At 54.6% G+C, this 27,120-nt stretch overlaps 2 protein-coding genes across 4 annotated transcripts in view; both read right to left on the bottom strand.

Moving 5' to 3' along the window:
* Elavl3 (ELAV like RNA binding protein 3) overlaps window positions 1-5,939 on the bottom strand; it is a 34,044-nt gene extending 28,105 nt beyond the window's left edge. For 2 of the 3 annotated variants that reach the window (XM_021643807.2, XM_021643808.2), the window contains exon 1: window positions 5,273-5,779. In XM_021643807.2, the coding sequence (XP_021499482.2) occupies window positions 5,273-5,764 (492 nt within the window). In that variant the 5' untranslated portion in view covers window positions 5,765-5,779. Of the gene's footprint in view, window positions 1-5,272 lie in introns of all 3 variants that reach the window. The other variant, XM_021643805.2, reaches the window with a different exon arrangement.
* A 3,027-nt stretch (window positions 5,940-8,966) lies between these two features.
* On the bottom strand, window positions 8,967-26,986 carry Znf653 (zinc finger protein 653). Its single transcript, XM_021643846.2, has 9 exons — window positions 26,222-26,986; window positions 23,147-23,190; window positions 20,732-20,947; window positions 11,297-11,911; window positions 11,000-11,195; window positions 10,780-10,891; window positions 9,896-10,010; window positions 9,499-9,598; window positions 8,967-9,403 (listed from the first exon to the last, which is right to left on the bottom strand). Exons 1-9 carry the CDS (start codon window positions 26,512-26,514, stop codon window positions 9,226-9,228), a joined length of 1,869 nt encoding a protein of 622 aa, XP_021499521.1. The 5' UTR covers window positions 26,515-26,986; the 3' UTR covers window positions 8,967-9,225.
* Window positions 26,987-27,120: the final 134 nt, after the last annotated feature.

Raw genomic sequence — 27,120 nt, forward strand, 5'->3', positions numbered from 1 at the left:
CTCATATCATGCAGCATAAAATTGATGGCCGAGGGCTGGAGAGGCAGCTCAGCAGTTAATAGACAAGTTCGCAACTGTATCTCCAGTGTCAGTGGAGCCAACGCCTTCTTCTGGCCTTTTTCTACCACCCAGTACATATGTGTGCACAAACATGAACACAGCTAACACACACAGCAGATATATATATATATATATAAAATATATATATATCTAACAAATGTTTGGTGGGGTGGCAAGGTGGCTCAGTGGGTAAAGGCATTCATGTAGATCTTAGGAGCAGAGTTTAACCCAAGCGTTCATGGAAAGGTGAATGGAGAAAACAGACTCCGCTAAGTCGTCCTCTGACCTTCACACATATGTCATAGCCCGCAGGCCCATCACACACACTGATAAAATAATGTGTTTTAGGGGCTGGAGAGATGGCTCAGTGGATAAGAGGTCTGTCTTTTCCTCCAGAGGTCATGCGTTCAGTTCCCAGCAACCACATGGTGGCTCACAACCATCTATACTGGGGTCTGATGCCCTCTTCTTGCAGGCAGGGGTACATGCAGATAGAACACACATACATAAAAGATGGCTCAGAGGTTAAGACCGGTGGCTGCTCTTGTAAAGGTCCTGAGTTCAAGTCCCAGCAACCACATGGTGGCTCACAACCATCTATAGTGAGATCTGGTGCCTACACACAGGCAGAACACTGTATACGTGATACGTAAATAAATCTATTTTTAAAAATGTGCTGGGTGAGGATGCTGATCCTGCCCTGCGCAGCTGCGTTCTCAGAGATGCTGCCAAAGTTTCTGGGGCTCTTCGTCCACAGGGCAAAAACTCAGATCGCAGGTGCAGCAGCCTGAGGGAGACTCGAATACCCAGGTCAGGGCCTCCGGCAGGCATTGTGAGACCGGTTAGCAGTGTCCACCATGAGCTTAGCTGTGAGACGTGGGAGAAGGTTTCTAAGGTTCACAGCTCCCGCCTCAGCCCACCTCAGGGACCACCAACTCCACGTACAGCTTGCTAGAGCTGTCTCTGTCTTTTTCCTTGGGGGTCCGAGGTATTGAACTCAGCTCATCAGACTAGGTGGCAAGTGCCATGACTTGCTGAGCCTTCTCCTCGTCCCTGACCTTGAACTTCTGACCTTCTACCTGGCCTCCCAAGCTGGGATTTCCAGGCATGTACGAGCATGCCCAGTTTGAGTGGAGCTGGGAATCCATTCCAGGTTTTGTGGTATGCCAGGAAGCATTCTCCCAGTGGAGCCACAAACCCTGCCTTGGGGGTGGCTCCTGAACTCTGTCAACCTCGCAAGTAGCTGTGCACCATCAGGCCCAGCTGCCTTTCTGTCTTCTAGAAAGGTTGACACAGCCTGAGTGTAGGTCAGCGCACAGGGCTTACCTACCATGTGCAAGGCCCTGGGCTTCGAAGTATGAGAGGGTGGGGGAAAGGGCATCACGGAGGATCAACACTAAGCTCCCGGCAGCTGAGAGTGGCTGCCTGCAGTGTTGGGGTAACAGCGCTCTGAACACATCTACCCTGGAAAAGAACACGGGCTGCATTGCTTCAACCCTGGGTTTATTTGAAATGTCGGCCGGGGACACCGCTGTCAGACAGTGAACCCTGCAAGAGCTCCATTCAGGTTCCTTGATACTAATTCTCTGTCGATAGCATAGCCATGTTTTGGGAGCCTGATGCTATCTCGTTCTTGTTTGTCTGACCATTTTGTCTTTTTAGCAGTAGAAATTGAACTCGGGGCCTCATTCTTACTAGACAAACACTCTACCACTGAGCCCTATCCCCAGCTTTTTCATGAGAAACTTCCAGAAATCCCCTCAACACTGAGCATTATGAGGGGCTTTTCTCCACTGGACACACAGGGATTGCACTGGGTGAAATGGCGGAGCAGAAACTCGAACCCACGGCTCATCAGATAAAGATGCTTGGCTCCACACTTGAAGACTTGAGTTTGAGACCTGAAATCCACCTGGTGAAGGAGAGAGCCAAACCCTGCAGGTTGTCCTCTGACCTTCACACACATAAATAAACAAATTTAAAAGTGTAATGAAAATGCAAATCTAGGGGTCACAGAATTAAAAGGCCAATAACAGTACCAACAGCCACGATGGTATAATTTTACAGTAGAACACTTGCTTAGCATATACAAAGCCCTGGGTTCTAGCCCCAGCACCTACAAAAACATGAACAAACAAACAAAAATCACCACAAAACAAAATAAAAATAGCAACCCAAGACTGGCATGGTAGGCCACATCTGTAATCCCCAGGACTTCAAAACCTGACGTGGAATCAAAAACAAAACTGAATAAAAAGACAACCAACATCCAAGAGTGGATAGCAATGCTGAGTGTCTACTGTTTACCATGCTCCAAGCATTGCTTTCCAGGGGGAGGGGGAATAGGGATGGATCACAAGACACTGCACATGCTAGGCACTGTGTCTTCAGGCTCACATTCCAGTTTGGAGCCCTACTGTGTGTCAGGCGCTGAGCATGTGCAGTTTGGGTTTTTGTTTTGTTTGTTTTGAGATAGGGTCTCACTCTGTAGCCCTGGCTGTCCTAGAACTCACTAAGAAGACCAGGCTGGCGTAGACCTAACAGAGATCCACCTGCCTCTGCTGGGGGCTGTGCCACCACACACAGCTACTTGTTTTTAGACTGCCAAAACTATACAGCAAGTGGAGACCATTTGCTCCATTTCCCAGTAAGGGCCTTAGCGTTCGCTATGGAGCCTAAACAGGCCTGTTTGTGCACATGCGTGTGCTCCTGTGCACTCCTGCACCTGTGCTGGGGTCAAAGGACAACTTTTGGCTCTTGGTTCTTTCCTCTCACCATGTGTGTTCCAGGGATGAACTCCGGTTGGCCCAGTGGATGGCAAGCACCCACTGAGCCCTATTGCCAGCTTCAAGCCAACATTTGACCCCTGACTTAATGAGCCACCTTCCAGCATGCTTCCATTCTGCCCACCATCTTAAGGACGTTAGGGGGTACCAGGATGTTAGTTCCACGGGGTGTGCTGCCCTGCCTGCTCATCTCACCTCTCCCTCTCTCCCTGCTTGAGCTGAGCTGGGCACGGCCTGGCGTTTATTTCACAGCTGAGCCTACTGAGCCGACTAAGCCGATAATGGGGATCGGGTTGGCAGAAGCCACACCCGGCCAGCCCTGAGCAGTGGTAGCTGTGTGGCCTGGGTCAGCGGTACCACAGCATCCGAAAAACCTCGAGGACTGGCCCAGTCAGGAAAGGGGGAAGTCGGAAAGGAGAGCAAACAGGAGAGGCAGGGCTGGCTGAGCCGGACCCTCTCTCTTCCTCTCCTAGCTCCTCCTGTGGGTCTGTTTCTCACTCTTGGCTTCTCCTTCGCCCTCACTCTTTCTCTTTTCCACTGCCTCCCTCCCCTCCAACTCCCTCTTTGTAACTGGCACCCTCCCCAATCACGTACAGCTGAGGTAAGGATTGGTCAAAAACACAACTAAAGCCACTTGCTCCTCCACCCTGTTGGCCTCCAGCTGGGCCTCTGGGCTCCAGTCACAGTGACAGATGCCTGGGTACTGGTGACAATAGGGCATTGAGTGGCTAGCTAGCTATGCGCGGCAAGTCAGGGCCACCACGTGGTGCAGACTGAGCCTGCTATTTCTGAGCCCTCTCCTTCTACTTCTACCAGGGGCATCCCTGTCTCCATCCATCCCCTCACTTCCTCCCGGGCTAGCCTCACACTGTCTCTTCTTGAGGGTCCTCACTACCACCAATGGGAATTCCGGGCCTCTAGGCCCCGCTGGAACCTCTTACCACACCCTCTTCTCTTTTTCCCCTTCTTTTCAAGCAGAACAACAGATGAGGGGGAAACCAGGGGGTGTTACATTGTTGTAGAGGTTCTGAGAGTCCCCAGGCTGGGCCTGGGATGCTACCTCCCCGTCCTCGGACCTGGAGGAGCACCTCGAGGCCCAGAGATGGTAAGGATCCAACCTGAGGTCACACAGCAAGATGAGCCCTTGGGAAGGCATGGGGGAGGTGGTTCTTTCTTAGAGGCAGGTGGGCTGGTCCCGGGGCCCAGGAGAGAGGAGACCCAAGATGGACTACTGAGCTTCCCGACCCCCACTGTGCTAGCCGGGACTCGAAAAAGAGGCCGCTAACAACACTCTGTGTTCAGAGACACACGGGAAGAGATCTCGGAAGAGCAGAAAAGGTAGGCTGGGCGCGGGGAGCAGACAAAGGACGCGCGGCGGCGCGGGGAGCTAGTCGCTCAGGGAGGCGGGGGTGGAGCCAGGGTGCGGTGAGCACTGGCCAGCCCCGCCCCGGGACACGCCCGGGCTGCCGGGTGGAGGTCCGAGGGCTCGCTCGAGGCCAGGTCCTGGGGGCCTCTGGGCGGGGCCTGGATGGGCGTGGCACGGCAGGGCGTGGCACACCGGGCGGGGCCCTGAGTTGGGGAGCTGACCAGCTCCGAGGCTGCTGAAAGCGACTGTGCGCCGGCCGGGCGGTGCGAGTTGCAAGCGCGTTCAAGGTCACCCCGCGGCCCGGAGCCCTGGCCGGGGGAGGGCGCGTGCAGCAGGCCCTGTGGGGTACTGCTGCAGCCCCAGATCCCCTCACCCAGAGGCAGCGGCCGGGGGACGGGGCGCCCCCCTCCCACACCTCCCCCCGCAGCCCCAAGGCCCCGCGCGAGGCTACGGCCCCGGCGGAGAGACAAAGAGACCACGGCGGCGGCCGCGAAGGCCTTGGGGCGCCCCCTCCTCTTCCCCTCCCCGCTTGCCGCAAGGTCGACGGGGCTCGAGGACGAAAATGCCCGCCTCTCGGGTGCGGCCGGGGCCTCGGGCAGCGCGATCCGACGCCACTCCGCCTCTCCATCCCTTCCCCCACCCCCCACCCCCCCAAAAAAAAGCTCTCAGAGAATGCCGTGTGGCCCCTGCTCGGACCAACAGCAGGCGATCGCGGCCCGCGTCCTCCTGGGCGGTCTGCGGGTCTGGGCCTGGGATGCTAGAAGCATCCTCCGCCGCCGTGGCCCCTCCCCCACAGCCTTCCAGAGAGGGGCCACCCCGACCTCCAGGCGGCCGAGGGTCCCCGCATACAGCCCGGCTCTCCAAAGCCTCGCAGGCCAGGCCCCACTCCCCAGAACTCCGGATGAGGCTCTGCCCACTCTCAGGCCCGAGGCGCGGTCCTACCCCCCCACTCAGGCCTAGCTAGGCCTGGTCCTACCCCCCCCACCCCGCCGCGTCTCCGTGGAGCCAGCCCCGGCCCCTCCCTCCCGTGTTCGTCTCGCGGCGACAAGGGAGTACCTACAGTGACCATTCTTGTGTGCCCGGCGGGCGCGGTCCGTATCGAGGGCGGCTCCGGGGGTCGCGCACTCCTGGGGGGGCGCCTGGTGCTCACGCCGGGGTCCCGCCCGGGCGTCTGCGGATGCTGCAGAGGCGGAGATGGAGCCGGCGGCGCCCTCGAAGGCCGGGGACTGACCTGGGGATGCGCGCGCCGACGGCCGGGCCCCCGGCGGCAGGTGGATGGAGGGAGCGGGCGCGCGATGGAGGACGCCCGGTGCGCGGCCCCGCGGGGCCCGGAGAGATGGCCCTTCCCGACCGAGATCTCGGCAGCTCTGCCTTGTGCGGCGGGACGTGTGTCCGGCCTGTCCGGCCTGTCCGGTGCCGGGTGCCGGGTCCGCTCCTCACGCCCGCCCTCCCTCCCTCCCTCCGGCCCGCGCTGCGCGCTCCGCGCTCTGGGTCGCACCGCCGCCGCCCCCAGCCCTTTATAGCGGCAGCTGCCAGCGCCGGCGTCGCTCATTGGCTGGGACGCCGGGTCTCCGCCTCCTCCCGGCTCCCGACGGCGCGGCAGGTGGAAGCGAGTGCGCGCTGGCCTGGACTCGGCACGCCGAGAACAAACAGGCCGAGGCCTCAGATTGCGGCGCTCCTGTGCCTGTGGACCCTGGGTCCTGTACTGACACCGTATGGGGGTACCCCTTCAGCTTTGCAGACAAACTGGGCTCCCCTCTTCTGTCCAGCACCCGACTCCGACGGGGTAAAAACAAAAAGCATCCAGTGGCCCAAACACAACCAGCCCCGGGCTGCTGCATCCGAGGTGAACAGTGACTATCGTCACATGACCTCTGCTGATATTAGAAATATTATCAGGCGTGGTGAGCCGGGAGGATCGCTCGTACTGTGAGTCTAGCGGAGGCTACGCAGGACTCAACGCTGACCTGGGTTCCAGAGCAAGTTCTAGTCCGTTGTGTGCTACTTAGAAGACCCTGCGTCTTTTTAAGAAGTAAAAACAGAAAGCAAAAGAGAAAAAAGCAAAAGAAAGCAAGGTGGGCACAATGGCACATGTTTGTAAGGCCAGTTTTGAGAAGAGAATCAGGGGATCAGGTGTTCAAAGCCAGCCTGACTTACATGAGACCCTTCCTCAAAAATAAAACAAAACAAAAAGCTGTAGGAGGCTGCAGAGATACCCCAGTGGGAAAAGATTTTTGCCATGCAGGCCTGAAAATCTGAGGGTTTGTTGTTGTTTGTTTTGGGGACGGGGCTCCTCTGTATAGCCCTGGTTGTCCTCTCTTGACAGACCATGGCAGCCTCCAACTCAGAGATCATCTGCTTCTCCTAAGTGCTGGGATGAAAGACACGTGCCACCATGCCGGATGGCAACCTGAGTTTGATCCCTGGACCCTATGGAAAGGTGGAAGGTGAGAACCAGCTCTACAAAGCTGTCTTCTGACGTCCGCGTGCACACACACACACACACACACACACACACCACACGGGGGAGCAGTAGTGGTAATAGTAGTTCCAGTAATAAACTAACTCTGAAGTGGGCTGGGGACTGGTTTGGCTGCTAGTGCACATGAATCCCGGGTTCCATCCCCAGCACAGAAACTTGGCGGGAGGCTGCAAGCTTGTAATCCCAGCACTGGGGATGCTGAGGCAGGAGGGTTAGAAGTTCAAGGTCATTGTCAGATAGATACATAGTGAACTCCAGCCCAGCCTGAGCTACACAGACCTTGTTTCAAAACAAACAACAAAACCAAACAAGAACAGCAGAAAAAAAGAAATGTGGACGGGAGGAAGTGACTAAGTGGTGAGGATGGCTCTGCTTTATCACCTGTGGAAGAAACTAGCCCTGGTGGGTTTTGATTGCTCCAAGAAATCTAAGTTCAGAAAGGGGGCACGGGGGCCTTCCCTTGAGGGGGGACGCCACGCTGCTCTGAAGCGGGTGAAGAGGTCTGTGCTAACGGTTCTTTATGATCGATCCCCACTGGAGAGATCAGAGACCAGGTCTCCAAACCTGAGCAAGCAGGGCTGGGCAGTCCTACTTATCGGCTACCGTCTTGTTCTGGCCGTGCGATTGGTCGTCCTGTGGAAGCACTCCTCTGCGCAAGGAGACTGGAAACTGGCAATACCTCACAAGGATACCTCCTTTAAAGCTTCCGTTTCCCGGGGCAGGATGGGGGCTCGTGCAAGGCTTCAGCACCACAGACAGCGGTTTGACAAGGTGGGAAAGTGCTGCTGGTCTAACCCGAGTCACAGGAGCTAGCCTAATAGCATCCGTTCTGTTTTTAAAAATTTATCATTTATAGGACATGCTGCCTGCACACCAGATCTCACTATAGATGGTTGTGAGCCACCATGCGGTTGCTGGGAACTGAACTCAGAACAGCAAGTGTTCTTAACCTCTGAGCCATCTCTCCTGCCCTTTTTTATTTTTTTTTAACAGAGTGTGTTTACATGTGCGTGCCCCGTGGTGCATGTGCGTAGGTCAGAGGACAATTTTCAGAATACAGGCCTCTTCTTTCGCTGGGTGGGTCCCAGGAATGGAACTCCAGTGGCCAGTCTTGGGGGGCAATGCTTTTCCCCATGAGCTGTCTTGGCGGCCCTATTATTCTTGCTCGCCCCTTCAGGAGGTGGCTTGTCAGGAGTGCGAATCAGCCGGATTTACCCAATCAGAAATGGCTCTCGAGAGACCCAATTGCAAGAAGCCCTGGAGACTGAGCCAATGAGAGCACACACACTGAGGACACTGCCTCGCTGGAGAGGGCGGGCTCTCACAGGGACCCACGCACCAGGGGCGGCGGCCAGAGCGTCCCCGCGGCTCCTCTGGAGTTCATCGGGCCACCCAGCTGCCGAAGCAGTTCCTCCCCCAGACGACAGCTCAGCCCCGCCCTGAGCTGCCCCACAGTCCCCTGGGCTGGCAATCGGTGTCTGCAGCCAGGCTACTCCCGGGGCAAAGGCCCCACCGCCGTTGCCATGGAAACTGCCTGTCCCCACGGCGCGAGCAGGAGCAGCGGCTTTTGGAGCGCTTAGAGTCATTCTGCACCGGCCGGTGGAGCCCCGAGTCCCAAATGGGAGCCGAGTCTCGTTGCCACACCACCCACCGGGACCAATCTGCGCGTGGTGCGGCAGGGTTCCCCAGGGCACGTGCTAGAGCTCGCGGCTGTCGGCCCTGGGTCACGTGGCAGCAACTACCCCAGCCGAAAAACTGCTCGCGCACCACCTGGTGGCGGCACCTCCTTCCCGCGAGGCTCCCTGCACGCCGTGGGTGCACTCACTCGTTCTGCTCCCCCACCCCCCGCGGCGTCCTGCCCCAGGACCACACCGAGCTGTTCTCCCACACAAGGATGGATTCTCTTTGTCATTCTGGCTCAAGTGCAAAAGCCACCTCCTTAGAGAAGCCCCCTCCCTTCCTAACCCACCCCACCCCGCCATTCTCTGCCCAGTGCTTGTCTCCAGTGCAGATGGCTCGTTTTGGGGTTTCCAAGTGTTTGTTCAACAGCTCAGCAAACCCCGCAGGCCTCTGGGCCAGGAATGAATATTCTGTGCGACATGGGAGGTGTGAGCATCAGGACTGTGGATCCCTACCCCACCCTGTGGGAGAACCTCACAGGAAGAGTCCCTGTTGGCTAGCCAAGGGCGGCCACCCGCAACCCAGCCTCCGTGGGGAAGGGACGGGTGAACTGTCCACAGAGGGGTGCTCTGCCCCCAGAATTACCCAGGCCTAGGGAAGGGCATCTCCCTCTTCACTTTAATCCCGTTCCGCGCTCTCCACACAGTGCAGCCGAGCAGTCCCAGGGGCCAGCTCCATGGGAGGGAGGGGATGGGGAGGATGGGGACCTGCCCAGGGAGGAGTGGGGACCGCTCCTTCCGGCCAGCGGTCGGGGCAGCCCCCGTGGTCATCTCGGGCTCTGACAGGTCTGGACATAGCGTCCAAGAGTACAAATAAATAGAGGCTGAGGTCCGCGGAGGGGCGGCGGGCGGTCAGGCAGGCTTGTGGTCGGGGTGGCTTTTGAGGGTGTGGAACTTGACGCTGTCCAGCTTCTCGAAGCGCTTCCCGCAGCGCTCACAGGTGAAGTTGTACTGCACCTCGGCCGTGTGCTTCTTCATGTGCCAGTTGAGCGACGCGCGCTGCCGGCACTGGTACCCGCAAATCTCGCACCTGCGTGGCGGAGGAGGGGCCCGGGCGGGTCACCGCGGGTGGAGCCTCCCTGCGGCCGGCTCAGGCCCCCTCCGCCCCGAGCGCCCCATACTCACTGCAGGGGCGTCTCCCCGGTGTGTGTGCGCCGGTGCACCTCCAGGTGGTTCTTCCTCTTGAAAGACTTGCCGCAGGTCTCACAGGTGAACTCTCGGACACCTGCAGGGGGCAGCGCCTCAGCAGACCACCAGGAGCCAGCTCCCCCACCCCACAGCCCCGGGGGCTGGCGCCTGCTGGAGTGACAGCAACAAGAGGGCTGTGATTCCTGTCACAAGGTATCAACTGCCCAGCTAAGATGAGCTCGCATGTGACCAACGCTGGAGCCGGGACAACTGCACATGAAAACCAGTACCCGAATGGGTATGAATATGGGCTATTCTGGTACAGCCCAGGCCTCCAGAAGCCTGGGATTCACACATGTGCACTACACCTGGGTCCCGGCTGGCAGGGCCTGACCTGAATGGATGATCATGTGTCGTCGCAGGTGGTTGGACAAATAAAACTTCTTGCCACAGCCAGGGTGAGGGCACACTTTGGTCTTCCCTTTTCGGTGCACGAGGTTGACGTGGTTCTAGGGGTAAGAGGTGCAGCAGTGTGTACCACAGGCCCACCTGGGGGCTCTTAAAGCAGGGAGACATGCAGGGAGCCAGGACTCGAGCCACAGTCAGCCTAGACCGGACCGTGGAAGAGGCATCCTACTGCCCTCCCTGGACAGGAGCACTGGGGTCAAAGGGCAGCTTTTCCAATCCTGGCTCCGGGCTCCAGTTAACCGTGGCAGGTTCCTGCTGCTAGCCCAATACACAAGGAACCCGAGGCTCAGCCACAGTGTTGGCTGCCACCTCACAGGTGCTGCACTGCCCTTGGGGACTCGATTCATTTTGTTTCATGCTCTTTCATTCTTTAACCCACGAGAACAGCCTAGGTGCTTGAATGAATGCTCAGCAAATTCAAGGGTCTGCTGGTGCTGCCTTCTGTGTGCTGACATGAGGAAACCCCACTCTGCCCCTAGGGTATGCTATCCACACTACAGAAGGCAAAGGATGGGGAAAGAGTTCTAATCGCATAAAGATCTGGGGCTCCAAGCTTGGCTAGTCCCTGGGACTGGGGTAGTCCTCCTGTGGGAAACCAAGAGGGTGCTAGGAGATGCTGGTCAGACCAGGTGGCTAGGCCTGGTGTCTGCAGAGAGGGCTGAGGCAGCCGGAAGTCCTGCAAGGGCAGCTGGGATGAAATGAGCTCATGGAGGCAGGCCCTGCACCACCTACACCTAAAGAGCCCTCCGTGCAGCCACGTGGGCATGGCCAGCTGGACCAGCAACAGGCCTGCCTAGAGAGCGGCCTCACCTGGAAACTGCTGAGAGCCACATACACCTGGCTGCAGCCCTCATAGGGACAGTGGAACATCTCCAGCAGGCCATCAGCGTCCATCACCCGTGACCGCTTGCTGCGCCGTCTCCTGGAGAGAAGGGGCCTGTGGCATCAGGGTGCCAGTCCCCAGTCCCCAGTGCTATAAGCCTGCAGCTGCCCCTTGCCCTTGGTCCCACCCATACATTCTAGCACGCACTTCTCCGGCTCCTTAGGAATCTCGTAGATAATGGCCGACATGTCACTGCCATCCAGCTCCTCGCCATCCACCTCTGCCTCTGTGTTCTCGGGGATGGTGGCTGCCAGCTCGGCCAGCTCTGGGGCCCCTGAATCCTCTTTCTCCTCCTTGAGCATATACAGGTCCTCCTTCTCTACGGGGTGACACGGGGCGCTGTCTGTGGGGATAAAGCTGTCAAGAAGCTCACTTCGAGGGCTACTCCTTCCCCTCTGCCACCCCTCCCAACCCCTGCCAGAGGCCACAGTGGCACCCCCAGACCTCTCTTGGTTTCAATGCTGGCTATGGAGGTGGTGTCCACGGCGCTGTGCTGGGTGCCCTCGGGCTCCGTCTGCGTGTAGGCTGCCACACCCTCCATCATGGCACAGGATACCTCCTCACCCAGGCCGCTGCTGGGAGTACCACTGCCAGCAGCCACATTGAGGTGGATGCCCTCGGCTGTGAGGGTGTCATAGCCAGGACCAGCAATGATGATCACCTGGGAGCCAGGCACCATGCCTGACACTGGGCAGCTGGCCACCACCTCACCCAGTGCCTCTTGGGGCATGTTTTCAAAGAGGGTGCCAGGACCAGTGCCCACTTGCATGGGCACAGGCACACACACCACCGTCTCCAGGGCCTCGGGTCCGCTGCCTGCAGGGTTTTGGCACAGAGGGGTGCCCTGCTCAGCCAGGCTCTCCACATGGTGGACATCAAAGGGGATATGAACTCCTTCCTGAGTGATCAGCCCGCTGCTGCCTGTGGGGCTGGTGGGGGTGATGGCTGCAGTGGCAGCCGCCGAGGCTTTGGCTGGCTGGACCTCAGGAGGCTCCTCCGAGTCAGAGCTGGAGCTGGAGCTGGATGAGTCAGAGCTGCCAGCTGCCAAGCCATTGCCCACTGCAGAGAGAGAGAAGAAGACGGTTACTAGCCGGGAGGTGGCTCAGCCTAAAGGGCGTGTAAGCACATAAGGACGCGAGTTCCAGCCCCAGAAGCCACGTGAAATACCGTGCTGGGAGTCGGAAAGATGGCTCAGCAGTGAGGACTTGCTGCTCTTAGAGAGGACTGGGGTTCAGTTCCCAGCACCTAGACGGTGGCTCAATCCAGTCTGTAACTCCAGTTGAAGAGGACTTGACACCTCTTCCGGCCTCCGTGAGTACTGAACACGCGTATTTATATACAGGCAGACTAAACACTCATGTGCATAAAATAAAAACCTTTAAATTGCTACGTGTCGACTGGTGAGATGGCTTGGCGGTTAAAGGCATTTGCCACGCAAGTCTGGCTACCTGACCAGGTGGTTTCTGGAACCCACATGTGGTCTGAGTGGTAAATGTTTCCATAGGCTCAGGCATTGGAACACTTGTCCCAGTTGGTATCATTGTTTGGGGAAGTTTAACTTGTACAGCCTTGTTGAAGGAAGTGTATCGCTAGGGCCGAGATTTGAGGTGACACTGCCTCATTTGTTTTCCACTTGCTCTCTGCTTGTGTCTGCAGCTGAAGATAAAAGCTCTCAGCGTCATGTTCTGGCTGCCAAGCTTCCCACCAGAGGGACTCTTACCCCAGAACTGTCAGTCAGAATAAATTCTTTCTCCCAGCAGTCTCTCTTGGTCATGCTGTTTTATCTTAGCAACAGAAAAGTGACTAATAAGCCTGGCCGTGGTGGTGCACACCTTTCATCCCAGAACTTGGGGGGCAGAGGCAGGTGGATCTCTTGAGTCTGAGGCCAGCCTGGTCTGCACAGTGACTTCCAGAACGGCCAGGACTACACAGAGAAAGAGAAACCCTGTCTCAAAAAACCAACTAACCAAACAAACAAAACAAAACACACACACAAAGAAAAACTACTCTACTACATAATACATAATATACTGCGTAGGTGGAAGGAATCAACACAGTTGTCCCCTGGCCTCCGCACACTTGCCCTCGTAATCCTCCCCGCAATGAGCCACACACACGCTACATACACACTACACATTCATACTAATAACATCTAAAACAATTCTAAAATGTCAGGTCAGGCTTAGCGGCACACATGTGAGCCCCACCCCCAGCACTGGTGAGGCAGACAGGAGGGTCCCTGAGTTCACCGACCAGACAGCCTAATGGAGAGCCCTAGGCCAGTGTGGAAGCCTGTCTCAAAGGAGGCAGATGACACTGTCAAGGATGACACCCAAGGTTACCCATGGGCCTCGACCCCACTCACGTGAAAACATATACACGGGGGGGGGGGGGGAGGGAGCAGGGGAAGCTCCTGTTGGAATTTATGTGTCACCAAGAACAAGGTACTGTGACTCTCAGGGCCAAAGCCAGTGGTCCCTTCTAGGTGCCCGCACCACCTGACTTGGCCGGCTGCACTCAAATCACCACAGAGCCTCTCTGTTAGGCCCTCACATTGCTCCTCCCTGGCCTCTCTAGCTTGTTTTATTGCTGTTTTGAGACAGGGTCTCACTATGTTTCCCTTGTTCGCCTGAAATTCATGTGAGGACCAGGGTGGCCTTGAACTCACAGAAACCCACCTGCCTCTGGCTCCCAAGTGCTGGCTGGGATCAAAATCACGTGCCATCATACCCAGCACCAGTGCTGACTCTCCACACTAGTTAGATTCATGTCAGATGCTGTCATTTCAATTAATTCCACAGGATTCAGAAGCAATCTACCCGGAGCAGGCTTCTAGGGCTCTGCCACAAGACTCTCCACTTCTGATGCCCGTGGAAAGCCCTGGACCTCTGTCTGTCTGTCTGTCTAGGTATCAGCTGGGAATTCCCGTGATGCCGCTTTCGGTGGCCATGACTTGCTGGGATGACTCATGGATTCCTGGAAGCTCTCCCTTCAGCCTGCTTCTGCTCACAGCTTTATTATGAGGTATAACTCAGCAATGGTCAGAGGAGAGCAACACTGAAGTCAGACCCTAGCTCCTGATGACAGACTCCAATTCCTGCACCCCTCAGAGCGTACTTCCATCTCAGCACCATCATGCGCCCACCCTACCAACGCTGTCTGCTCACTCCTCCAGAGCCTGCTGTGCAGAGACCAGAGGTCTTCAGCCTCACCCCCTCATTATTTTATTCTCAGATTTCTTTATTTGAGGTAGGGACACCATGTTGTGCGTGTGTGGAGGTCAGAGGTCAACTTGGCTCTTTCCCTCCATCATGTAGGTCCTGAGGACAGAACCCAGGTCATCTGACTTGGCAACAAGCATCTGTACATACTGAGCTATCTCACTGGCTGGCACTCAGCTTTGCGTGGGTGCCGAGGACCCAAACTCATGTCTTCATGCTTGTACAGCAAGCACTTATTGACCAAGCCGCCTTCCCAGCCTCAGAAGAGCCTTCATGAGCAAACTTCTGGCTCCTCCCTGAGGGATGAGTGTTCGCTCTTTTAGATAAAGAGCCTCCGTCCAGCAGCTTTGTAGATGACTGACCCAGAATCAGCTAACTAGCATAGATTCAGGGGTGTTCCAAAGAGCTCCTTGTTAAAGTGGACCCATATGAACTACAAACCCACTGCTATCAGGGCTGCTGAGATGCCCCAGCTTAGGGTTAAAGTGCACGTGTGCTCACCCACAGGACCCAAGTTCCATTCCCAGGTTGCTCACAACAACCTCTGGTCTAGGATACACACACACACACACACACACACACACACACACAAATTGATAAAGTAAAAATATATCAAGAGGAAACTACTTATTGTATGACTAGTTTACAAAAAAAGAAAAACACTCCTACACTCGGGGAATTCTAAGGATTTTAGAAGTTTGTTCAGAGGAGATTGGTTCTAGAACTCCAAGCTGACATCAAAATTCTCAGAAGATGCAGTATCTGTGGGCTGGAGAGATGCCTCAGTGGCTAAGAGCACTGGCTGCTGTTGCAGAGGAGTAGAGCACAGCTCCCAGCATCCACATGGCAGCTCACAACTGCCTACACAACTCCAGCCCTGGGAATCTGAGACATTCTTCTGGTCTTCACAGGCACTGGACACCCGTGTGGTGCACATATGTATGCAGGCAAACACTCATCCTTCTTTCTCTTGGCCCATGTTTTTCCTAGGTAGCCCCAGCTGTTCTGCAGTCACTCTGTAGACCAGGTTGGCCTTGAACTTGCAGAGATACACCTGTATCTGCCTCCCAAGAGCAGGGACCAAAGGTGTGCAGGTGTGGGTCCCCATGCCTAACATTATTTTTTAATGTAGTGCCTGCAGGCTGCCGCTGGAGCTCAGCTGGCAGAGGACTTGCCTAGCACACACAGTCCTCCCCAGCACTGCATAAATGGTGGAATGCGGTGAGTCCAGCACTGGGGTGCTGGGGCTGGAGGATCAGAAGTTCAAGGTCATTCTTGGCTTTAAGGTGAGTTCAAGGCTAGCCTGGGATATATGAGAATCTGTCTCAAAAAAATAAGCAGGGGGGCTGGAGAGATGGCTCAGAGGTTAAGAGCACTGGCTGCTCTTCCAGAGGAGCTGGGTTCAATTCCCAGCAACCACATGGTGGTTCACAACCTTATATAATGAGATCTGGTGCCCTCTTCTGGAGCGCAGGTGTACATGCAGGCAGAACATGGTATGCATAATAAATAATTTTTTTTTTAAGTACAAAAAAAAAAAAAAAAGCAGGGAGGTTGGGTGTGGTGATGTACCCTTTTAATCCCAGCACTTGGAAGGCAGGAACAGGTAGATCTCTGAGTTCGAGACCAGTCTGGTCTACAAAGTGAGTCCAGGACAGCCAAGGCTACAGAAAAACCCTGTGTCAAAAAACAAACAAACCAACCATTTTGGTTACATGGGCTGGTCAATGAGCCCCAAGGTGTCTCCTGTCCTCATCTCCCCACTGCTGGGATTACAGGAGTGAGAAAGGGGACCTGGCTTTTTTGATTTATGTGCTGGGAACTGAGCTCATGTTTTCATGCTTGCAGAGCAAGCACTTTACCAACGTAGCCATCTCCCCAGCTCCTGAACAGTTTCTAGTTTTGTGACCCCCAAAGGCTATGCTAGTGTCCTGGTGACTATCCATTCATGAGGAGCTAGGCCTCCCTACTGAGGCCCAACTTCTTGGTACTAAACCCTGTCTGTTGCCCCCATCTCATAATCCACTCAGAGACACTGGGATCTTCTCACCTGGATTTTCTTGCAACAGAGCCTGTGCTATTCACAGGTGTCCCTGTCTCACAGGGGGACAGTTCTCTTTCCCGTGGCTCAAGCCAATGTCCTGGGGCTGTCCTTGACTCTCTCACATACCCACTTCCAATCTGTCAGCAAAACCTGTTGGGACTGCATCCAAAAATCCATCCACCCACAGCCCAACTGTCTCTCCTCAATCCCTACAGATGCTGGTCATGGCCTCAGCAACCCTGTGACAGAGGCAGCTTGGTCCCCAGCTCCTGAGAGCCTGCTCATCACTTTTTGTGAGCGAGAGGCTGGCTGTTCCCAAACCCAGCTCTTCCCGCTGTCCACACACACCCTGATGGTATGTATCTCCCATGCCTGCAGCAGGTAGATATGGCCCGGCACTGGCTCCAGCCAGCAGAGCAGTAGATATGGTTTCCCTTGGGCCACGCTTCCACCTCCCTGCCCCTACCTGCCAGCCAGACAGGCCCAGGAGCATAGAGCCACAGGACAAAAAGAGCCTGAGTCCCCTGGTACAAGGCAGCAAGAGGGTTAGGTTAGAAATCACTTAGAGTGCCACACAGTAATAAGGGCTGTGACGTGGCCAGTGGGATGACTTGAAGGGTATGTGCTTGTCACCAAACCTCTGACAACCTGAGTTCCATCCAGAACCACATGGTGTAATGACAGAGCTGACACTGCAAGCTGCCCTCTGACCTCAACATACATGCCGTTACATGCTCACCACATACCTACTCACATACACAAATAAAATTTTTCTTTTCTTTTCTTTTTTTTTTTGAGACAGGGTTTCTCTGTGTAGTCTTGGCAGTCCTGGACTCGCTTTGTAGACCAGGCTGGCCTCAAATATCCACCTGCCTCTGCCTCCCCAAGTGCTGGGATGACAGACATACGCCACTGCACCCGGCTACAAATAATTTTTTTAAAGTTAGAAAGCTGCCGGGTGTGGTGGTGCACGCTTTGATCCCAGCACTCAGGAGGCAGAGGCAGGCAAATCTCTCAGTTCCAGCCTAGCCTGGTCTACAGAGCTAGTTCTAGGAAAACCAGATCACACAGACAATCCCTTCTTGAAAAACCAAAAACAAAACAACATAAAAGTAAAAAAGTCCTAATAAGTGCCACTTCAGGGCCAGGTCTCCTTTCTGTAAGGGCTCTGAAGGCACTTGGTGCACCTCTGCAGCCCCCGCTGCATGTGCTGAATTACCTCCCTGCCTCTTGACTTCATTTCCTCTCTAGGTCTCTCACTCCAGAGACATTAGACAAGTTCTGGCCTCAGGGTCTTTGCACTTGGAATCCCAGCTGCCAGAACCTTTTCCAAAGGAACTGGTTGGGGCTGCAGGCAACTCACTGACTTTCCCAGAGAGGCACTGACCACCTGTCTCAAACAGCCTTTTTCCCTGAGTATTTGACGCTGCACTGATGACTTTGCTTACTGCCTGCTTCTATTCTAGAACAGAAATGCCTAAGAGGGGCCAGAGAAATGGCTCAGCAGTTAAGAACATGTACTGCTACTGCAGAGGCTCTGAGTTCAGTCCCAACACCCATGCCAAGAAGCTTAATACCTGTAACACTAGCTCCAGGGGATCAGATGCCTCTAGCCTCTAGCCTTCTTGGGCACCTGCACTCACATGTGTGCACTCACACACAAGGCCCCTGGGCAAAGCATCCCTCCCACTCGAAGGCCACCACCAGTAAGCCAAGGGGTCAACATGTCAATCAGGTATTTGCTATTAAACTCTACACTCTGAAGAGATGGGAGCCATGAGTGACTGGGACTTTGACTATGCCCATAACAACTGGGCATGCTGGCTGAGACTCTTGAGTTTTATGGCTCCAGAGCCTGGGTTGGCACCTATTGTAGCTGTGTGCATGGCCTGCCTTCACAGCACCACTATGGGCCACAGAATCAGTGCTGCCAGCCTAACTGGCACTGGGGCTATTTACTAGGAAACAGACCTAAAGGGTAGATGAGATTCTGGGTTTTGTTTGTTTATCTTTTGGCTTCTCAGTAGCCCTTGGGACATGGCTATGGCTTAGCTAAGTGTTCACCAAAGGCTCCTGTTTTAAAGACATGGTCCCCCAAATGGCGGCATTAGCAGGTGGTGGAGCTTTTAACAGGCAGGCTGAGCCTGAGGACTTGGGTCCCAGGTTGCCCTGAAGGAAGCTATGGGACCTCAGCCCACTCTGGCTTGCTCTGATGAAGGCTGTGGCAGGCACTCCCACTGTCACTATCCCTAACATCAGGCTCCAATAGCGCCAGAACCTCTCAAACCTAGATAAGCCTGTTCTCTTTCTAAGCGGACTGTTTTGGACATTTATTACAGTGACAGAAAGCTGACTCACAAAGGCATGGAGACACTGCCCTGATTCAGGGGCTGCAGAGTGGTTGGGAAAATAGGCCTTCCTGTCACCCGTAACTTCTCAGCCCCCACTGACTTCCTGAAAGAGATGTAATCACACCAGGCCTGGGGGCGCCAGTCTGTGACCACAGATATTCATGAGACTGAGGCAGAAAGATCAGTAGTTCAAGGCCTATTGGCACTATAAAGTGAATTCAAGGCCAGCATGGGCAACCTGGTGCCCCATCCCCAGCTCCCAAAGGGCTCAAGGGTAGAATGCGGCCTAGCACATGTAAGGGTCTGGGTTCTAGCCTACGCCTACCAAGAAAAGAAGTGTCTGTGTGCTTCTGGACTTCATTCACAGTTCCAGCAGAAGGTTCTCAGGCTGACTCCAGAGAGGTGGCATGGCCACCCCACGCATGGACCAAGTAGGGAGAGGTGCTTGGGGAAGAGGCCAGGATAGGAGCAAACCCACTTCCTTACTGCTGCCTGGGCAGATATGGCTAATGGATCACAGGACTCATTCCCAAAAGCCCAATTTTTATGGAGGTCAGTGTTGGCCTGGGGTGACACAATCAGTCTAAGAAGATACCAGATCAACTAGTCCGAATCCTGCTGCGTTTCCTTAAGAGCTGTATGGCAGGACAAATGACAGAGTTATGGGAAGATTCAGATGGCCCAGGACAGGGCCTCCAGTGGGGCACATTGAGGGAGGAGTGGCAGGTGAAGGAGGGCAGGGTGCTAACCAAAAAGCACAGGACACCTGCCCTCTGGAGACTGGCCAAGGCCCAGCGGGGTGGCCGTGGGTGTGGGCCCACCAGGAGTACTTCTCAGCCCAGCTTCCCCTCAGCCAGCTGGGATGCCACCTGCTTGGTGACGCCTGCCAGCACAGACTTAGCCCTGATGACTAGCTCCACCCTCGGGCCTGCAACAGTACTTGGCAACTGGCCCTCTAGGCCTGTCAGTGATGCCAAGTCCTGAGGTGGCACGCAGCATCCTCACTGCCCACACCAGGATGTAGTTGGGCCTTCCTAAGAGTCCCTCTCAGCTTCAGTGGGCACCAAGCCCAGTGTGATTCGTGTGGGACAGGAGAGAGGGGGAGGAGATAAAAAATGTGGCAGACTCAGGGAGCAGCGGGTGGTGGTGGTGGAGACAGGGACAACAGCGGGAAATAGATAAGCAAGGACAGGAAAGAAGCTTGCGTATGGCCCAGGCCTGTAATCCTAGCTGCTTGGGAGGCTGAGGCAGTAGGATTTCAAATTCAAATTCAAGGTTCACTTGAGCTACAGAGTCCAAGGCCAGCTGCTTAGGTGACTTAGTAAGAGTGTACCTCAAAATTAAAAGTACAAAGAATGCTGAAAGGGGCTGGGAGGTGGCTCAGAGGTTAAGAGTACTGTCTGCTCTTCTAGAGGACCGAGGTTTAGTTCCCAGCACCCACATGGGCTCACAAGCATCTAGAACTCCAGTCCAGGGAATCCAATCCTTCTTCTAACCTCAAAGGCACTGTGGTGCACAGACATGTGCCAACAAAATACACACAAAATTTAACAACACACCTAAAACTTAAAAAATGGAAAAAAAAAAAAAAAGTAAGGGTTGACAAAGGGAAGTATGGATGGGGATGTGTGGCTCAATGGAAGAGTACCTACCTAGAATCCTCCAGGGAGGCGCTAAGGGCATGGCCACGTGGTAGAGCCCGGCCTAGAATATGCTACGAGGGCCAGGCTTTCCATGAACATCTACAATCCCAGTATTGGTGGGATGAGGCAGAGGCTGTCCAGAACTCAGGACCAGATGGGCCATATCAAGACCCTGACTCACGGAAAGAGAACAGGGCTGTGTGTGCTGGTGCACACCTTAATCTCAGCACTCAGGGGGCAAAGGAATGCCAGAATGGTCTAAAATTGCAAGCTCCAAAATAACCAGAGCTACACAGTGAGACCCTGTCCCAAAACCAAAACCAAACCAAACCAAACCAAACAAAAAAACCGCATAAAATCTTTAACACAAAAAGAAAACCAGTAACCCCGCTTATGGGGCCTCCTGAAAAAGCTGAAGGAAATGAAAACGTTGTTAGTCTGCAGGAGGACAGGATTCTGCTCAGGTTGGCTGGGACTCAAAGGCTTCAAGTCTGCAAGGGGCTTGGCCAGGCCATGGTCTTAAAGCCACCCGTGCCATAGTCCTGGCTCACTGAGGCTGGGGGCAGCCCAGGCTGACCCACCTGGGAAGCGGACAGAGGCTCCCAAGCCTGCAGACCCACCTTTGTCACTGTCGGGCTCTGAGTCGCTGAGGGGCTTGAGCGGGGAGTGAAGGTCCTGGAAGTAGCGGTGCCCGGCTTCACACTGCCACACTGCCGTTGTGTAGAGGCCGAAGGTAGGGTCAAGTTCAGCCAGGTGTGGCTCATACGGGCAGCGGTGTTTGTGGTCCTCATACCAGATCACCACATTCTTCAGGCAGTTCACGTTGCGCCGCCGCCCTGAGGACACAGGGCCTCAGGTGGATGTGAGAACAGGTGCTCCACTTCCCCTGGGGCCAACAAATCTCACTCCGACTATGCAGAAGAGGAAACTGCGGCTTGGAGAGGTGACACAACCTAGAGCTAACTAGGACCTGGAGCTAGCAGAGACTGTCCTTGGCTCAGTGAAGTCAGACAGGTAATGGAGACCAGCACAGGCTGGAGCCACAACAACTGGTGGCTGTTTCTTTTCTTTTTTTTAATTCTGCAATTCAAGATAGCTTTGAATTCACACAGACCTGCCTGCCTCTATCTCTCCAGTGCTGGCATTAAAGGTGTGCACCAACTTTTAGCTGTTCCTTTTGGGATTAAAGACGTGTGCCACTACGCCCAGCTGTTTCTTACTAAAAATCCTCCTGCCGGAGGGCACTAGTGGTACAACCTTAGGTGGTAGAGGCAGGTGGATCTCTATGAGTTCCAGGCAGGTCTGGTCTACCAGAGCTAGTTCCAGATCAGCCAGGGCTACACAGAAAAACCCTGTCTTGAAAAACAAAAAACCAACAAGAAAACAACTCAAAACCAAACCAAAGTCTTCATCCCACAGTCCTGGGAAGTCTCCCTTGGGCCTTCACAAGCCATCTACAGCCATGAGGGGGCGCCAGGAGAGCAGGACATGTCCTCTCTCAGCTCAAAGAGGATGGAGAGAAGCAAGTGCCAGGATGGCCAGCAAGGCCATACAGCACTGCCAGGTCCCGCGTCCTCCCCTCCATCTCCCTCTTCTCTTCACTCCCTCTAGCCACATGGCCCCCTTGCTGTCCTTCAAATGAGCTAGGCATGCCTCAGGCTTTGCACAGGCTACGCCCTGCTTCTCTAGGAAACAGCCTTGCTCAGTGCCTTCGTTCAGATGCATGTACCCTCAGAAGCCACCTTTCCAGAGTCATTCTAGCCCCCTTTGGCTTCTTTGTAACAGCACAAAGAAGCTGCTTGTGGCCATCTATTCAGATGCCTCTTGCCTGTCTTCCCCACAATGGCAGAGACATCAGCAAGTTTTGCTTCCTTGGGGCTGGCTCGGGCAAGAGCTCCCAAACAAGGTGAGGGTGCTTGAGGGTAGGTACGGCAGAGCCAGACTGCCTGCATTCAGATCTTGGCTTTGCCACTATCTGGCTGGGCAGCTCTAAGTGAGTGGCCAGTGGAGAACCAGGATTCCACCTTTGGGGACTGCCAGGGAGGTAAGAGGGAGCAAATAAGACTCAAGGGCACTGAGGAAGGCCGGGGCCTAAACAGCATGATGGGGGTGGGGCTGGAAGGAAGCGAGGCTGCAGAAGTGTGCCCATGGTCTCTGTCCTGGTGAGAGCCATGTCAGTGACATGACTTCCATGCTGCTCCATTTCCAGTCTGGCACTCCCTAGCCCTTTGGGGCTGCACAGTAAAGATTATAGCTCACTCATGTGCCAAAGCTGGGAATGAGAATGGCTAATCCTTAAGCAGCTGAGTCTGAGTCCAGCCTGGAGTACAAGGCAAAACCAGGCAGAGAAAACAGTGGGCTGTCAAGATGGTTCGGTGAGTTGGGGTACATGCTGCCTGACCTCCCCAGGCTCGATACTCAGAACGTATGTATAGAAGGCAAAAGCCAGCCCCTACAAGTTGTTCTGATTCCCAACCTGTGAAGTGCACACACATGTGCACATACATACAAAAAAGGGTAAATACGTGTAAAAACAAGTTTTCAGGTGGGGAGCCGGGGATACGGCTTGGTCATCAGGCACTCACTTGTATGCACAAAGCCCTGGGCTCCATCACTAGCCCCACATGAACTGTACTGGCGACACACACCTGTCAGCCTAGCAATGTGGGATACAGGCCACCTCTGCTATGGAATGAGTCTGAGGCTAACCTGAGCTACATGAGCCCTTTACATCAAAAAAAGAGGCAGGGAGGGCAGGGCTCACTGCCACCAGGTGGCTCTCTCTCGGACCACCTTGCTAGGCATGATGGGGATCCAAAACCTAAGAACTTGGTAAGGCACTGAGGCCATGTTAAGCGGGGCCTGTTTAATGCAACCCACCTGGTACATGACACATTCTGCCTCTAGCAGAGCAGGGCCTGGCCCTTCTCCCTTCCAACTGTGTAGCAAAGGGCCAGGGATGGTGCCTGGCCACTTGTAGGCTATGCTCTGCCTGTGCTCCCACCCCTCTCCAGGCTGCTGTTCCACTCACTTACTTTTTTTCCGCTTTGGCTTTTTGGGGACCTGCTCCCAAGGCTTCCTGCAACACAGAGAGAGGTGGTGAAGGTGAAAAAGGGGCCATGCTGGGCCCAAGTCCTGGCCTGGCAGAAAAACGACAGCAGTTCATCTACTCTGTGATGGCATCTGAATGTCTATTGTCCTGTTGCCTCTCCAGCAGTCTGGGCTTGGGTAACTGTCATTGTCAGCAACCCCGAATGGAGGTTTCTTAGCATTACTTAGCTCAGAAGGTCCCAGATAGATGGGATGTGGGAGAGTGGGAAGAAGGCTAAGAGGGCACTATGACCCCTACCCTGTGGGACACATGTGCACAGTCAGCCTCTGTATCCACAGATTACACCAACCATCATTGACAACGTTAGTGAGGAGTGGTGGTGCATGGCTGTCTTCCCAGCACTCAGAAGGCAGAGGTGGGAGGATCATGAATCGAGGCCAGTCTAGACTGTATCAAGAAGTCAAGGCCAGCTTAGGTTAAAGAAAAAATAATATGAAGAAAATACTGGTGCGCAGGCCTAGGATGCTCAAAGCCTGCAGTTCCTTTTCATGAACCACATAAACCCTCCGTGGCAGCTCATGCCTGTAATCTCAGCACTCACGAGGTAGAGGCAGAAGGATTATTCCAAGTCCCTCCTTCCTGGCTTGCCAGTGCCTACTCTTACTCCTCATGCTTCAGGAAAAGAGTTTGATTCTTAAGAAGAATCTGTGTTATACTTATTTATTTACAGGGATAAGGAATATACCACAGTGCTTGTGCATGGAAGGCAGAGGATAATTTGCAGGAGTCAGTTTTCTCCTCGGACCACATGTATCCTGGGGATCAACTAAGGTCATCAGGCTCAGGAGAAATGCCTTCCTCTGAAGTGCCAGGATTACAAATGTGCAATGAATCTAGAGCTTCAGGCACGATAGGCAACCTACTAATGGTGCCATATGCCCACCTAGTGTTTGAGTGTGTATGTGTGAGTGTGTGTGTATGAGTGTGTGTATGTGTGAGAATGGGGGGGAGGCAGAGCTTTTCTCGGGTTAGGCACGCCACCACTGAGCTATACCCCTTGCTCCTGGCTGGTTACTGCCCCTCAGAATCAAAGTGGGTTTTTGTTTGTTTTCTTTTGAGACAGAGTCTTTCTATGTAGCTCTGGCTATCCTGGAACTGAATACATAGACAAGACTGGCCTCAAACTCACACAGCTCTATCTGCATCTGCCTCCAAAGTGCTAGAATTAAAGGCCTGTGCCACTATGCCTGGATAACTTTTGAAAAATGAGTTTACTATTTCATGTGCATAACTTTTTGCTTGCATTTATGTCTCTGTACCAGCCTTGTGCCCGGTGCCCATCGAGGTCAAAAGAGGGCATTGGATCCCTTAAAACTGGAGCTACAGATGGTTGTGAACCACAATTCGGGAGATTTGAACCAAACCCAGGTCCTATAAAAGAGCAACAAGTGCTCTCAACCACTGAGCTACCCTCTTCGGCCCCTGAATCAACTCTGAATGAAGAGTCATTCAGATGCTGAGTGCAAATAAGATTACAAGAAACACTGAATCCTCACCGTGGGCCAAATTGTTTCTAAGTTCTGTGTTCTTAATTTGTGTTTTAATTGAGACAGATTATCCTTCCATAGCCCCGGTAACTGTCTGTGCAGACCAGACAGAGGTAACATCAAATAGGGTGTTTACAACATACAGCAGCTGACTGGGGAAGCCGAGGCTTCAGCTAGAGTTCTAGGTTGAGGCGGCTCTCATGCCTGAACTTCCAGCTCTCTTTCCCACTGCAGGTACCTTTGCATTTCGGGGCAACAGCAGTAACCTCTGTTGGAAATGTTCCACTGTCTCGCTGTTCTTAAGGGTACAGCAGTCTTTCTCATGGGTGGTTCTGCTGTTCTGTTCTCTCCTGTCACAGTTACAGTACCCAACCCTACCCAAGACACTGGAGGACACTGAGACAAAATGCTTGGGTCTCAAAGAAAGAGGGGGCATCCATACTTCCAGGGCCAGAACAGGCAAGAAGTGCGTGACAATTTACCAATATGTGGACAACTATGGTGTGCTGAGCCATTTATAATCTGATGATCTGAGTTTGATCCCTAGAACACACACGGCAGAGAGGACCAGCTCTGCAATGCTGTCCTCCCACCTCTTCCTGTGGGCCTACATACATCACACACATATGCAGACAAACACACAACAATAAAATCTTAAAAGAGCCCTGATGCCAAGCCTGGCGCATGCCTTTAGTCCCAGCACTCAGGATGCAGAGACGGCAGATTCCTGAGTTTGAGGCCATCCTGAACTACAGAGTGGGTTCCAGGAAAGCTAGGGCTCTGCAGAAAAACCTTGTCTCAAAAAACAAACAAACAAATAAACATTGCTCTTATGTCTAGACACCCAGGCCATGCAGCATACGGCACCCCTAACCCCCCTTGGCTTCCGGGGAGCAATTCAGCCAAGGGAAAGTCAGATTAAAAAAAAAAAAAAAAAAGTCACTGGCCTAACTGAGGACCAGAGTCCTTCCTACAGTCTTTGTAAATAGCCCTAACAAGGGAGTTGAAACTGAGAGGTGGCTGGACCGTTTTCTAAACTCGCAGTGGGTCCAGGTTTGGTTTGCAGCACCCACGTGGTGGTTCACAACCATGTGTAAATACAGTTCCAGGGTAGCCGACACCTTCTTCCGACCTTTGCAGGCAGCAGGCATGCACATGGTACACATACATACACACAGGCAAGGCACTCATACACAGAAAACCAGGGTGCCCAGCACCTGTCACAAGCCCCAAGCGAGACCAGCCAGACCCAAGACGGGTCAGTCAGAACGCCTGAAGGCGGGCAGAGGGGCGGGGCAAAGCTCGCATTGGGCAGTCAGCGGGCCGGAGGCGGAGCTGCGAGGCGGCGTGTGGAGGGGTCTGGGCTGCTTAAGCGGGAGACCTAGGCCGGCTTGGAGGCTGGGGGCGGGGCCCCGAGGCCGGGGGCGGGCCGTGAGCGAGGGGCCAGCGGAGGGCGGGGCCCGAGCTCTCCTTCCCCTCCCTCCTCCCTCTCCCGGCCTGCGCCCCCTCACCCGTGGCGGCCGCTCCGCTGGCCACGCTCCAGCGAAATGAGGTAGGCGGCGAGTTTGGCGTCGCTCCAGCCGCTGCGGCGTCTCAGGTCCACCCAGGGGCCGTGCGCCTCGCCCAGGTACACGCGCCGCACGTCGTACTTCTTCCGGGACTCGAGCCGCCTCCGGGCCCGGTCGGACTCCGTGAGCCGCGGCCGGCCCCGGGCCTTCCTGCCCGCCGCGCCCTCCTCCGCCGCCGCCTCCCCGCTTGTGCCCGCCTCTGCCTCCGCCCCGGGCTCTGCAGCCCGCTCCGCCATCCCCCCCACCCTGGTTACCGGCCTCCCCCGTTGTTAAGAGCCCCGACCGGAAGTGGCGTGTCTAGTCTGCGCCGCCGGGAGATTTCTCACAGTCTTCACTGCCCGCGGCGCCAAACGGAGACAGTTAGCCGAAGCTGCGCATGCGCCTGGTCTGGCTCAGGCCACGGAGATGCACCCCAGTTACAGTTATTTGGGAAATAGAGGCAACAGGATCCGGGAACTCCGGTTATCCTTGGCTGTCTCTTGATTTCTGGAGCAGTGTGATTAACGATTTTGTTCTCAACGGGGCTGGAGAGATGGCTCAGTGGTTAAGGGCACTGGCTGCTCCTTCAAAGGACCCAAGTTCAAATCCCAGCTCACAAGTGTGAGCTATGACACTCACATAGACATACATGCAGGTAAAACACCAATGCACATAAAAGGAAGGTAAATAAATTTTAGAGGGGATTAAATACGAGACTCAGGGTCGAAAGCCAAAACTGACTCCAAGTTGACTTCTGACCTCCACACCAGAAATACATAAATGGAGTTAAAGACAAATAATAAAAGAAGGGCCCCCAAGATGATAAAGCTAGAAGAGGCAGTGTCTAACATCTGAAGGGAAGC

This window comes from Meriones unguiculatus, chromosome 1, assembly GCF_030254825.1.
Source record: "Meriones unguiculatus strain TT.TT164.6M chromosome 1, Bangor_MerUng_6.1, whole genome shotgun sequence".
Classification (NCBI taxonomy): Eukaryota; Metazoa; Chordata; class Mammalia; order Rodentia; family Muridae; genus Meriones; species Meriones unguiculatus.

What these genes read in the sequence shown, in the direction of transcription:
- Znf653 (XM_021643846.2), bottom strand. Translation starts at nt 26,514, where the DNA reads ATGGCGGAGCGGGCTGCAGAGCCCGGGGCGGAGGCAGAGGCGGGCACA. An exon ending in CAGCGGAGCGGCCGCCACGG is followed by an intron (nt 23,191 to 26,221) that starts GTGAGGGGGCGC and finishes TCTGTGTTGCAG; the next exon opens with GAAGCCTTGGGAGCAGGTCC. An exon ending in CAGCATTGAAACCAAGAGAG is followed by an intron (nt 11,196 to 11,296) that starts GTCTGGGGGTGC and finishes TTATCCCCACAG; the next exon opens with ACAGCGCCCCGTGTCACCCC.